The sequence below is a fragment of the Takifugu rubripes genome, chromosome 22 (assembly GCF_901000725.2).
Source record: "Takifugu rubripes chromosome 22, fTakRub1.2, whole genome shotgun sequence".
Classification (NCBI taxonomy): Eukaryota; Metazoa; Chordata; class Actinopteri; order Tetraodontiformes; family Tetraodontidae; genus Takifugu; species Takifugu rubripes.
The window spans coordinates 116,790-129,112 of record NC_042306.1 but is presented as its reverse complement, the minus strand read 5'-3'; the positions used below and the strand labels follow the sequence as shown (position 1 = coordinate 129,112).

Here is a 12,323-nt window from a genome sequence, read left to right as displayed (position 1 = left end):
GAGGTGCAGCAGGAATTTCAGCTATCTGACGTCACGTTCAAAGGCTGAGTTCATCCTTAATGAGCCTTTTCCTTCACTGGACTGTAACAAGAACTTGCAGGTGTGGAGAGGCCTTCGTTGGCCGACCTTTGGCCTTGATCCCTAAATAAAACGTGACACTTTCTCTCTGTGGACACGTGCACGTGTTGAGATTGAACCAAGGTCCAGAGGAGTACGATTGGACCACGTCCAGGAGTGGGGAGGGTGTTGGGGCATATGGGTCATGTTACCCCTAAGAAGACATGGACGGGGGGGGCCAAAAAAAGCTCCCGTGGGGTTCCATGAAGGGGTGGGGGTGACATTTCAGCTGTATTTGGCCCTGGTGGACAGTGTTTTTATTCCAATCCTCAGACATCTGAGTTTCCAACATGGGCAAAGGGGTGAGTCCTCGCTCGGCTTTTCTCCTTTATAGTTCAGCATTAGCAGATAAGCAGGACCGACGTTAGGGTTAGGCTTGGGCTAACCCTTAGGCTTGGGCTAACCCTAACCCTAACCCTAACCAGAGGGGTTAGGCTTGGGCTAACCCTAACCCTAACCCTAACCAGAGGGGTTAGGCTTGGGCTAACCCTAACCCTAACCAGAGGGGTTAGGCTTGGGCTAACCCTAACCCTAACCCTAACCAGAGGGGTTAGGTTTAGGGTTGCTTGTATTTTCCACATCTCATAACATCACGTGAAGATAACGCTGAGATAAGATAACGACAGGCTACCATTTAGCGCCTGATTCGTGCTGCTCTCTGTTGTCATTCAGCCTTTCGTCTGGTGATGTTCCTCTCACACAGGAGGTAAAATTGCTACGCTTGCTCTCCATTTTTGCTACCTTTTCCACTGGCACATGCTCTTCCAGCGTCTCTCGGTGTGTCCATCCTTCACTGACGTGCTTCTGAGAGCAGACTGACAGCAGCAGATGATTCCCATGATACAGCATTCTTTCAGCTACTGGAGACACACCGTGGTGATTAGCTGCAGCTCTGCTCAGTGCTAATCTTTCTCATTCCTGGCAGTATGGCGGTGAGAATGGAAGAAAGAAGAAGGACAGGAACTTAGATGAGCTGAAGAAGGAGGTAGCCTTGGTAAGAAAAGCTCCTGTTTCACCTGTACTATGATGAAGAGCCAAAATGTCACAGCCAGTTCACTAGGTTACTTAACAAGGCCATAAATGGAGACAATGGCCCACAAACAAAATGGCGGTCCAATGAGCTTAGCGTGGGGTGCTATGATGAGCGCAGAGGCAGCCTGTCCTCTCTTATCTCCTCCTCCACCCTCTGGCTGCTCTTCTCTGTACTGACAAAGATACTGAATAATTTGTGGGCCACCAGCAGTCTGGCTCGGGGTTTTTGTCTTCGCCAGAGCTGTAGCTCTTTGAGGTGCTGTCAAAATGCAACCAAGTGATTCAATAAAGCTGCGCTACGTTTGGCTGCATGTCGTGTCTCAGATAAAAAAGCTCCTGTCAGATCCCGAAACAGTCGCGACTGATTAAAGAGCAGAATTCCTTTGTACAGATAAAATACATCTTTAAGAAAAAGAGAGAAATCATGTGTTTGACCTTGTTAGGCTGTCTGCCTTCTTTAGGTGCTCTGGCGGACAGCTTAGCTAAACAGCACGGTGCTAACGCCACGCAGCATGGTTCCCCTCACCCTGACCCTAACTTAACCCTAACCCTGACCCTAACCTAACCCTGACCCTGACCCTAACTTAACCCTAACCCTGACCCTAACCTAACCCTAACCCTGACCCTAACCCTGACCCTAACCTAACCCTAACCCTGACCCTAACCCTAACCCTAACCCTGACCCTGACCCTAACCCTAACCCTGAGCCTAACCCTGACCCTAACCTGACCCTAACCCTAACCTAACCCTCACCCTGACCCTAATTTAACCCTAACCCTGACCCTAACCTAACCCTAACCCTGACCCTAACCCTGACCCTAACCCTGACCCTAACCCTGACCCTAACCTAACCCTAATCCTAACCCTAATCCTAACCCTGAGCCTAACCCTGACCCTAACCTAACCCTAACCCTGACCCTAACCTAACCCTAACCCTGAGCCTAACCTAACCCTAACCCTAACCCTGAGCCTAACCCTAACCCTAACCCTGACCCTAACCTAACCTAACCCTAACCCTAACCCTAATCCTAACCCTAACCCTGAGCCTAACCCTGGTCCTGTCCGTCCTCTCCTTCCTGCAGTCCCTCATCGTCATTAGTTGCCACAGCCCTGATTGTCTGCACCTGTGTGTCATTGTCTCCAGCACTGTCTCCATTCGTCCCCAGGCTTGGTCTCCAGCACTGTCTTCATTCGTCCCCAGGCTTGGTCTCCAGCACTGTCTTCATTCGTCCTCAGGATTTGTCTCCAGCACTGTCTTCATTCGTCCTCAGGCTTTGTCTCCAGCACTGTCTTCATTCGTCCTCAGGCTTTGTCTCCAGCACTGTCTTCATTCGTCCTCAGGCTTGGTCTCCAGCACTGTCTTCATTCGTCCTCAGGCTTGGTCTCCAGCACTGTCTTCATTCGTCCTCAGGATTTGTCTCCAGCACTGTCTTCATTCGTCCTCAGGCTTTGTCTCCAGCACTGTCTTCATTCGTCCTCAGGCTTTGTCTCCAGCACTGTCTTCATTCGTCCTCAGGCTTGGTCTCCAGCACTGTCTTCATTCGTCCTCAGGCTTTGTCTCCAGCACTGTCTTCATTCGTCCTCAGGCTTTGTCTCCAGCACTGTCTTCATTCGTCCTCAGGCTTGGTCTCCAGCACTGTCTTCATTCGTCCTCAGGCTTGGTCTCCAGCACTGTCTTCATTCGTCCTCAGGCTTGGTCTCCAGCACTGTCTTCATTCGTCCTCAGGATTTGTCTCCAGCACTGTCTTCATTCGTCCTCAGGCTTTGTCTCCAGCACTGTCTTCATTCGTCCTCAGGCTTGGTCTCCAGCACTGTCTTCATTCGTCCTCAGGCTTTGTCTCCAGCACTGTCTCCATTCGTCCCCAGGCTTGGTCTCCAGCACTGTCTTCATTCGTCCTCAGGATTTGTCTCCAGCACTGTCTTCATTCGTCCCCAGGCTTTGTCTCCAGCACTGTCTTCATTCGTCCTCAGGATTGGTCTCCAGCACTGTCTTCATTCGTCCTCAGGCTTTGTCTCCATTCGTCCCCAGGCTTGGTCTCCAGCACTGTCTTCATTCGTCCTCAGGCTTTGTCTCCAGCACTGTCTTCATTCGTCCTCAGGCTTTGTCTCCAGCACTGTCTTCATTCGTCCTCAGGCTTTGTCTCCAGCACTGTCTTCATTCGTCCTCAGGCTTTGTCTCCAGCACTGTCTTCATTCGTCCTCAGGCTTTGTCTCCAGCACTGTCTTCATTCGTCCTCAGGCTTTGTCTCCAGCACTGTCTTCATTCGTCCTCAGGCTTGGTCTCCAGCACTGTCTTCATTCGTCCTCAGGCTTTGTCTCCAGCACTGTCTTCATTCGTCCTCAGGCTTGGTCTCCAGCAAAGTCTCCATTCCAAATGTGAATGAAATAGATTTACAGGTCTGGTGTCTCAGTGCTAACCCCTAACCCTAACCCTGCTAACCCTAACCCTGCTAACCCCTAACCCCTAATACCTAACCCTAAACCCCGAACCCTAACTCCTAACCCTCACCACTAACCCCTAACCCTAACCCCTAACCCTACCCCTAAACCCCTAACCCTAATGCCTAACCCCTAATCCTACCGATAAACCCCTAACCCTAACCCCTAACCCTCTAACCCCTAATCCCTAACCCTACCAATAAACCCCTAACCCTAATCCCTAAACCTATAACCCTAACCCCTAACCCTCTAACCCCTAACCCTAAGGCCCCTAACCCCTAATCCCTAACCCTAAACCTCTAACCACTAACCCTAACCCTGTTAACCCTAACCCCTAACCCTAACCCTCTAACCCCTAACCCTAACCCTATGGCCCCTAACCCTAACCCCTAATCCCTAACCCTAAACCTCTAACCACTAACCCTAACCCTGCTAACCCTAACCCTGCTAACCCTAATCCCTAACCCTAACCCTGCTAACCCTAACCCCTAACCCTCTAACTCCTAACCCTAACCCCTATGATGTGTTTTTGAGGGAACCTTCAGTATCTGATACATCCTTTTTCCATTTGGAACATAATATTTCATCGATAATTTGCCCCCCAAAACAGATGTATTAAAATGTGAATGAATAGATTTACAGGTCTGGTGTCTCAGTGCTAACCCCTAACCCTCACCCTGCTAACCCTAATCCCTAACCCTAACCCCTAACCCTCTAACTCCTAACCCCTAACCCCTAACCCTCTAACTCCTAACCCTAACCTCTATGATGTGTTTTTGAGGGAACCTTCATAATATGATACATCCTTTTTCCATTTGGAACATAATATTTCCAATCAGGTTTGTTAACTCGTGTGTGTGTGTTTCCACCTTTTGACAGGAGATAAATGATGCACAAAGGTCAACATTAATAATGTCCACACATTACCCTCGTGATTTTCATTCTTTTCTAATCTTTTTAATAATTAATGAGCTCATAGTTGTCATAGTTTTATTTTGCTCACATGTATTTCTGTGGCGAACAGTGGGAAGACAAAGAATCCTGACAGTTTTGTTGCATAGAGATAAAAACCCGTCACAAAAACCCTTTTCTCACCCCAAATCAACGATATTCCACCGTGAAAGGTTTGACCAGCCCTGAGGAAGCGACATAAAGCCCCTTAATCCACACGAGATACTCAGGTGGGGGTTTGGGAGGGGCCCCAACATCCTTTAGTCCTGTTCATGCTGCTCTCACCAAAGACCGAACACGTTGCTGCCAAATGAGTCCTGTTCATCTTAAAGGTCCATTCAGCTTTTCCCATTAACTAAGTGAACCGTTTTATCCCTGCAGGATGACCATAAAATATCTCTGGATGACCTGGGAAAACGCTACGGAGTGGACCTCTTCCAGGTTTGGGTGGTTGTTCTTCCCACACAGATGTGCATGATGAATGCCTGTTGTGAACACCAGTCTGAGACCGTGTCCATGCTTGTCCCAGTTCGCCCTTAGCCTTCCTTAGCCTTCCTTAGCCTTCCTTAGCCTGCCCTAGCCCTAACCCACGCGTACCTGTGCAGCCATGCTGCACTCCTGCTGTGTGGATCCCCGTCACTGTTTTAGGCACAAGCCACAATCGTCCTTGAGGTTGTCTTTCTTGATTTGGACTATAAGGCGGCTGCTCTCCAAAGAGGCTAGGTTCTAACTTCTTGACCACCTTTCAAGGGTGTCCTCACATCTGGGCGAAGGCAGGTCCACCCCTGGGTGAAGTGCCAGTTCATTACAGGGCCCTATGTCAGCATTTGTGGGTTTAATACTTGGGGTACCCCAGCAGTGCTCTGAAGGTGTTTTTGCACCTTCCCCTCCTATCAGAATATCTTCCATGTTTTGTCTGCCCTGGGGAGAACCCTCCCTTTCAGCCCAGTTCCCAACAGGCTGAGCTGCCACCACCCAGTGTGGGACTGGAACTGAGTACCTTACTGGTCCCACTGGTACAGTGGCTTGATTGTGTCTCTCAAAGGGCGTCACTTTGGACAAAAATGTCTGCTGAATGAAAAAATGTAAGACTTATTTAATATGTAAACACACACACACATACTCTCTATATATACACACATACATACTGTATGTATACACACACACACACACACACACACACACACACACACACACACACACACACACACATAAAGTAAGCCTTCACCCCACGGTGGCTGCACTCCTTCAGGGGCTGACCAATACCAGAGCTCTGGAAATTCTGGCCAGAGATGGACCCAACGCATTGACCCCTCCCCCCACCACGCCAGAGTGGCTGAAGTTCTGCCGTCAGCTCTTTGGTGGCTTCTCCATCCTGCTCTGGATTGGTGCCATCCTCTGCTTCTTCGCTTACAGCATCCAGGTCGCCACAGAGGATGAGGCACCTAATGACAATGTGAGAACACACACACACACACACACACACACACACACACACACACACACAATGCAATGTTGATGACAGTACAGAAGCATTGTCACACGATGGCCTTGAAGCTATAACGCAACATATAAGATGTGTTTTGATGCCAAACCAACATTAAAACAGCCAAAAACACGTTGGTTTATGATGAAACCACAAAGGCGACTGTGTCCATGTGATGCAGAGACAGAAACAGGTTCAGTTATCTTCTGTGTGAAGAGAGAGGACGCTAAGGTTCTGTGACGGGAGTTAGCATCGTTCTGAGCACCAGTGCTGCCGGTTGTAGCCGAGCAGCCATCCAACCCTAACCGTGAGGCATTATGCAAACCCACTGAGGATTAAGTCATTGCGTAACACACAGTGATATAGTGTAGATGGGCACATGTGTAGATGTGATCACTTTAGTCCACCCATGATTCCATCTCTACATTCAGGCCTGAGAACCTGCCGCTGATGCCCTGGTGAGCCCTGTGAAAGCCCAATCATGTAGAAGCAGTTTCTGAAGATAAAAATCAGCCTAATTCAACACGCTACGTTCTTCTCTGATTCATTCTTCTGTGCAACAGGAAAGATTAGATTGTATTCATGATTACTCAGAACAATCTGAGATGAGCTCCTGTCCGGGGTTAGGGTTAGGTACTGGAGGATTAGGGTTAGAGTTAGGTACTGGAGGGTTAGGGTTAGAGTTAGGTACTGGAGGGTTAGGGTTAGGGTTAGGTACTGGAGGGTTAGGGTTAGGTACTGGAGGGTTAGGGTTAGAGTTAGGTACTGGAGGGTTAGGGTTAGAGTTAGGTACTGGAGGGTTAGGGTTAGGGTTAGGTACTGGAGGATTAGGGTTAGAGTTAGGTACTGGAGGGTTAGGGTTAGAGTTAGGTACTGGAGGGTTAGGGTTAGGGTTAGGTACTGGAGGATTAGGGTTAGAGTTAGGTACTGGAGGATTAGGGTTAGAGTTAGGTACTGGAGGGTTAGGGTTAGAGTTAGGTACTGGAGGGTTAGGGTTAGGGTTAGGTACTGGAGGGTTAGGGTTAGGTACTGGAGGGTTAGGGTTAGGGTTAGGTACTGGAGGGTTAGGGTTAGAGTTAGGTACTGGAGGGTTAGGGTTAGGTACTGGAGGGTTAGGGTTAGGGTTAGGTACTGGAGGGTTAGAGTTAGGTACTGGAGGGTTAGGGTTAGGTACTGGAGGGTTAGGGTTAGAGTTAGGTACTGGAGGGTTAGGGTTAGGTACTGGAGGATTAGGGTCAGGTACTGGAGGGTTAGGGTTAGAGTTAGGTACTGGAGGGTTAGGGTTAGGTACTGGAGGGTTAGGGTTAGGTACTGGAGGATTAGGGTTAGAGTTAGGTACTGGAGGGTTAGGGTTAGGTACTGGAGGGTTAGGGTTAGGTACTGGAGGATTAGGGTTAGGTACTGGAGGATTAGGGTTAGAGTTAGGTACTGGAGGGTTAGGGTTAGAGTTAGGTACTGGAGGGTTAGGGTTAGGTACTGGAGGATTAGGGTCAGGTACTGGAGGGTTAGGGTTAGCGTTAGGTACTGGAGGGTTAGGGTTAGGTACTGGAGGATTAGGGTTAGAGTTAGGTACTGGAGGGTTAGGGTTAGGTACTGGAGGGTTAGGGTTAGGTACTGGAGGGTTAGGGTTAGAGTTAGGTACTGGAGGGTTAGGGTTAGGTACTGGAGGGTTAGGGGTTAGAGTTAGGGTTAGGTACTGGAGGATTAGGGTTAGAGTTAGGGTTAGGTACTGGAGGGTTAGGGTTAAGTACTGGAGGGTTAGGGTTAGGTACTGGAGGGTTAGGGTTAGGGTTATGTACTGGAGGGTTAGGGTTAGGTACTGGAGGGTTAGGGTTAGGGTTATGTACTGGAGGGTTAGGGTTAGGTACTGGAGGGTTAGGGTTAGGGTTAGGTACTGGAGGGTTGGGGTTAGAGTTAGGGTTAGGGTTAGGTACTGGAGGGTTAGGGTTAGGTACTGGAGGGTTAGGGTTAGGGTTAGGTCCTGGAGGGTTAGGGGTTAGAGTTAGGGTTAGGTACTGGAGGATTAGGGTTAGAGTTAGGTACTGGAGAGTTAGGGTTAGGTACTGGAGGGTTAGGGGTTAGAGTTAGGGTTAGGTACTGGAGGATTAGGGTTAGAGTTAGGTACTGGAGGGTTAGGGTTAGAGTTAGGGTTAGGTACTGGAGGGTTAGGGTTAGGGTTAGGGTTAGGTACTGGAGGGTCAGAGTTAGGGTTAGGGTTGGGGTTAGGGTTAGGGTTAGGTACTGGAGGGTCAGGGTTAGGGTTGGGGTTAGGGTTAGGTATTGGAGGGTCAGGGTTAGGGTTGGGGTTAGGGTTAGGTACTGGAGGGTTAGGGTTAGGTACTGGAGGGTTAGGGTTAGGTACTGGAGGGTTAGGGTTAGGGTTGGGGTTAGGGTTAGGTACTGGAGGGTCAGGGTTAGGGTTAGGGTTAGACAGCGTCAGCCCTGCTTCATGCTGTGCCTCCATTTCAGCTGTATCTGGGGGTGGTGCTGGCAGCTGTGGTCATCGTAACTGGCTGCTTCTCCTACTTCCAAGAAGCTAAGAGTTCTCGAATCATGGATTCCTTTAAGAAAATGGTTCCGCAGGTAAAAGGATTGTTTGCTTCCTGGTGGTGACCCAGAACTGACCCTGACGCAGCGCTTACACTCACTTTGGTTGGAAACTAATAAGCTTGCACAATTTTCTTGTTAACTTTGGCTTCTGAGTGTGTTTGCTTGAAAACTCGTTCCTTTTTATCCACCTCCGGCACTTTGATTGGCTCATTCTTTCAGCTGTGTAGCCAGGATTTGCTGCTCATCTCCTTTTCCTGGTTCCTTCTCGTTTACCTTTTCCTCTTCCCCCATTTTCACCTAACATTTCTCCCAGCCTGTTTTATCACACTCCTTTTCTCACCATTTTGCTTTCTTTCTTCTATTGGAGGATAAAATCCTCTCTGTCCTGTTCCTCACAGTCCCTCTATCCTTCTCTCTTTTTTTTGCCCGTGCCAGCAAGCACTAGTGATCCGGGAGGGGGAGAAGATGCAGATCAATGCCGAGCTTGTGGTGATGGGAGATCTAGTGGAGATCAAAGGTGGGGATCGTGTCCCAGCTGACCTTCGCATAATCTCCTCCAGCGGATGCAAGGTAGGGGAGGGCAACTGGGAGCCTCTGGGAGCCAGGAAGTCTATGGGGTGGCAGTATTTGGGCTGTCTTTGAGTTATTTTCTTCTTAATTCCGCCATGACTTACTTTGCTAAGCTTGACTGCTGTAATTCCTTAAAGTCGTTCACACTGCTGTTGTTGCGAAGCATCTTTTTTCTGGTAAACAGAGGAAAGAACGATCAATATTTGTACGATCCTCTTCCTCACATCCAAAGTGCTTAATAGAAAGAGGAAGGTTTTATCAGGCGTGTGTGGATACTCAGGGTTCCCCTGAAGGGAAGAAACGTTCCATAGGAAAAAATTCCACTCAAGCAGAGAAAGACTGTTGGTGGGAAAGAAAATAATTACTTTGTGTGATATGTTCATCATCATTTTTTTTCTTTCTATTTAACCCTTTAATGGCCGTACTCTTGACAAGTTTAATTACTCAGCTCTATTTTCTCCAGATTTTTTCTTCTTTGATTTTTAATTTTTAGAGGAAAGATATCAAGAATGAAAAAGAGTTTTCTGGGAACTTTTCTTGGTACTGGCAAGTTATTACAACTGCTGAGTTGCTCAAAGGTGACTGTTGATCTGGTGAGCCGCTCTTGGAAGGTTCTTTTTGGCACTAAAAGGAGGGGATGGGGACCAGTTAGGTCTCCTTTTGACCCCGGTGCTGTTGATCGTCCACGTGGACAAGGAATGTGGAAGCAGTCGATTTATCAACGGATGTGCTTCCTGTGACTCTGAGACAGGTGTTCATGACGTACTTCCACCAGGATTTACCCTGCCAAGCAGATCACCCAAACAGGGATTCTTTTATAAATTACTCATTTATTTTAATGTAGCTATGACTGTTGGTATGCTGATAGACCTCCAGAAGATCCACCGTGTGTTTTGGGGTTGCTGTTAACCTTCATCTGCATCATTTTTGATGGCATAAATCAACATTTTAAAGAGAGTGGAGATGAGTAGAATGTCAAAGTGCCCATGGGTACTTCCTTCATGGCTGGTGCTGATAACCATCATTTGGTCATGTGAACCCTTTTTTTCACCCTTTCTTTCGGCCTGTAAAGGTGGACAACTCTTCTCTGACGGGAGAATCGGAGCCACAGACTCGATCGCCAGAGTTCACACACGACAACCCTCTAGAGACCCGCAACATCTGCTTCTTTTCCACCAACTGTGTTGAAGGTCAGTGAGCCACATCTGCTCAGGACGTTCTGCTGTCCCCTCGAACCCTTTTTGTTCCATCTGGAGAGTGAAAAAGAGATCCAAGCATAAATGTGCTTTAGGGTTAGGGTTCATATCTTGTAGCTCCGGTTATTTATTGACTGTGAATGTCCAGAATCACTAACAAACTACAGTTCAGAGGGAATTGAATGTTATCCCTGTCTGTAATGTGATTTAGGTCCTAATGCAGCTTGATTGTGACTGTAGATTTAATAGATGGTGACGTTTATGTGGATGAATGTCGGATTGTTGGAGCCATACCTTTGCAGTCGTGTGGCTATAGTTTTGATTTTGAAAAATAATATGAGCATCTCTGTGACAATGAATCGCCCACTGCATGCAGGCACCGCTCGCGGCATCGTTATCGCCACTGGCGACCAAACAGTGATGGGTCGCATCGCCACGCTGGCATCAGAGCTCCAAGTCCGCCGCACACCCATCAACATTGAGATTGAACATTTCATCCACATCATCACGGGCGTAGCCGTCTTCCTAGGCGTGACGTTCTTCATCCTGTCACTCATTTTGGGCTACACTTGGCTGGAGGCCGTCATCTTCCTCATTGGAATCATCGTGGCTAACGTGCCTGAAGGCCTGCTGGCCACCGTTACCGTGAGTTGGCTTTGAGTGCATCTGAAATCACGATAGTTAGAGATTAAATGTAGAGTTTGCTGTTTGTCTTGTTACAACTCCTGCCTGGCATTACCACAACTGAATTAGCAGCACTCTTATTTATTCCACCTATGTTTTCCTTGACTATAATTTTAAAACGTTAGCAAAACTGCAAAGCAGACTGTTGATTTATTACTGACTGGAAGCAGCTGAAGTATTACAGAACGTCTCACTTTTGCTGTGTGTGTGTGTGTGTGTGTGGGGGGGGGGGGGGTGTTGGTGTGGCAGTGGGGGTGTGGACGGGGTCTAAATTGTGACTCTCCAAACATATGGGATGTCTCTGTTCCATTTTTAGGGTCCTGTGCACCTGCTATCCACGCACACACACACACACACACACACACACACACACACACACACACACACACAGCACATTCACTATCTCATCTGCACAAACGAACAAAGGAGTGCCTGCTATTGTCTTTGCCAAATGTAGATTTTAATAGCCCCCCCCCCCCCCCCCCCCCGGACCCCCCTGTCTGACCAGGTCTGCCTGACCCTGACTGCCAAACGAATGGCCAAGAAGAACTGCCTGGTGAAAAACCTGGAGGCGGTAGAGACTCTGGGCTCCACCTCCACCATCTGCTCCGACAAGACGGGGACGCTGACCCAGAACCGCATGACTGTGGCTCACATGTGGTTTGACAACCAAATCTACGAGGCCGACACCACCGAGAACCAGAGTGGTAAGACAGAGGCACACATGGAGGACGGGGAAAGAAAAGACAGACACACAGAGACGAGGAAGCAAAGGCCAAAGCACGAACAAAGATGACTTTTCACCACATCTTTATTCTGTCTCACATTAGTAAAATAAACAAACTCCAATCTGCAGATCAGCCCAGCTAATGGGAGAACATGACTTCGTCCTCTAGAATAGAGCAAAGTGTCCCACCGTGAGTCCATGTCAGGATGAAATGCTCCAGAGCTCACGTTTCTCCAGAATAATTACCATCAATCACGATCCTCACTTTGATCATTTTACTTTAACAGAACCATGTCTCAGTCCAGTCCATCCTCCTCCTTCCTGCTCACGTGCATGACCAAAATAAAGTTCCTCACCTGGCATTTATCTTGTAACTCTTTTATATCTAAAGCCAAGAATGAAGGTTCTCTCCAGCCTTCCTGAACAGTCAACATGTTGAAAAGAGGAAGAAGATGAGGACACTCTTCTAGACTATGAAACACAGTCTCTACTGCCTCACTTTGTGAAGTGGAAGTGTTTGGGACGGTGGAGTTCAGTGTGGATAAAAAAGTATTTACAACTAAGCAGTAGT

The 12,323-nt window shown here is 48.2% G+C and overlaps 1 protein-coding gene across 1 annotated transcript in view; it reads left to right on the top strand.

Annotated features, from left to right (window-relative positions):
- Positions 1-288: 288 nt before the first annotated feature.
- atp1a2a (ATPase Na+/K+ transporting subunit alpha 2a) overlaps positions 289-12,323 on the top strand; it is a 43,948-nt gene continuing 31,913 nt past the window's right edge. Inside the window, exons 1-9 of the mRNA XM_029831405.1 lie at positions 289-419; positions 1,043-1,111; positions 4,921-4,980; positions 5,792-5,995; positions 8,495-8,608; positions 9,011-9,145; positions 10,218-10,335; positions 10,718-10,986; positions 11,534-11,732. Of these exons, the coding sequence (XP_029687265.1) occupies positions 408-419; positions 1,043-1,111; positions 4,921-4,980; positions 5,792-5,995; positions 8,495-8,608; positions 9,011-9,145; positions 10,218-10,335; positions 10,718-10,986; positions 11,534-11,732 (1,180 nt within the window). The 5' untranslated portion in view covers positions 289-407. The remainder of the gene's footprint in view (positions 420-1,042; positions 1,112-4,920; positions 4,981-5,791; positions 5,996-8,494; positions 8,609-9,010; positions 9,146-10,217; positions 10,336-10,717; positions 10,987-11,533; positions 11,733-12,323) is intronic.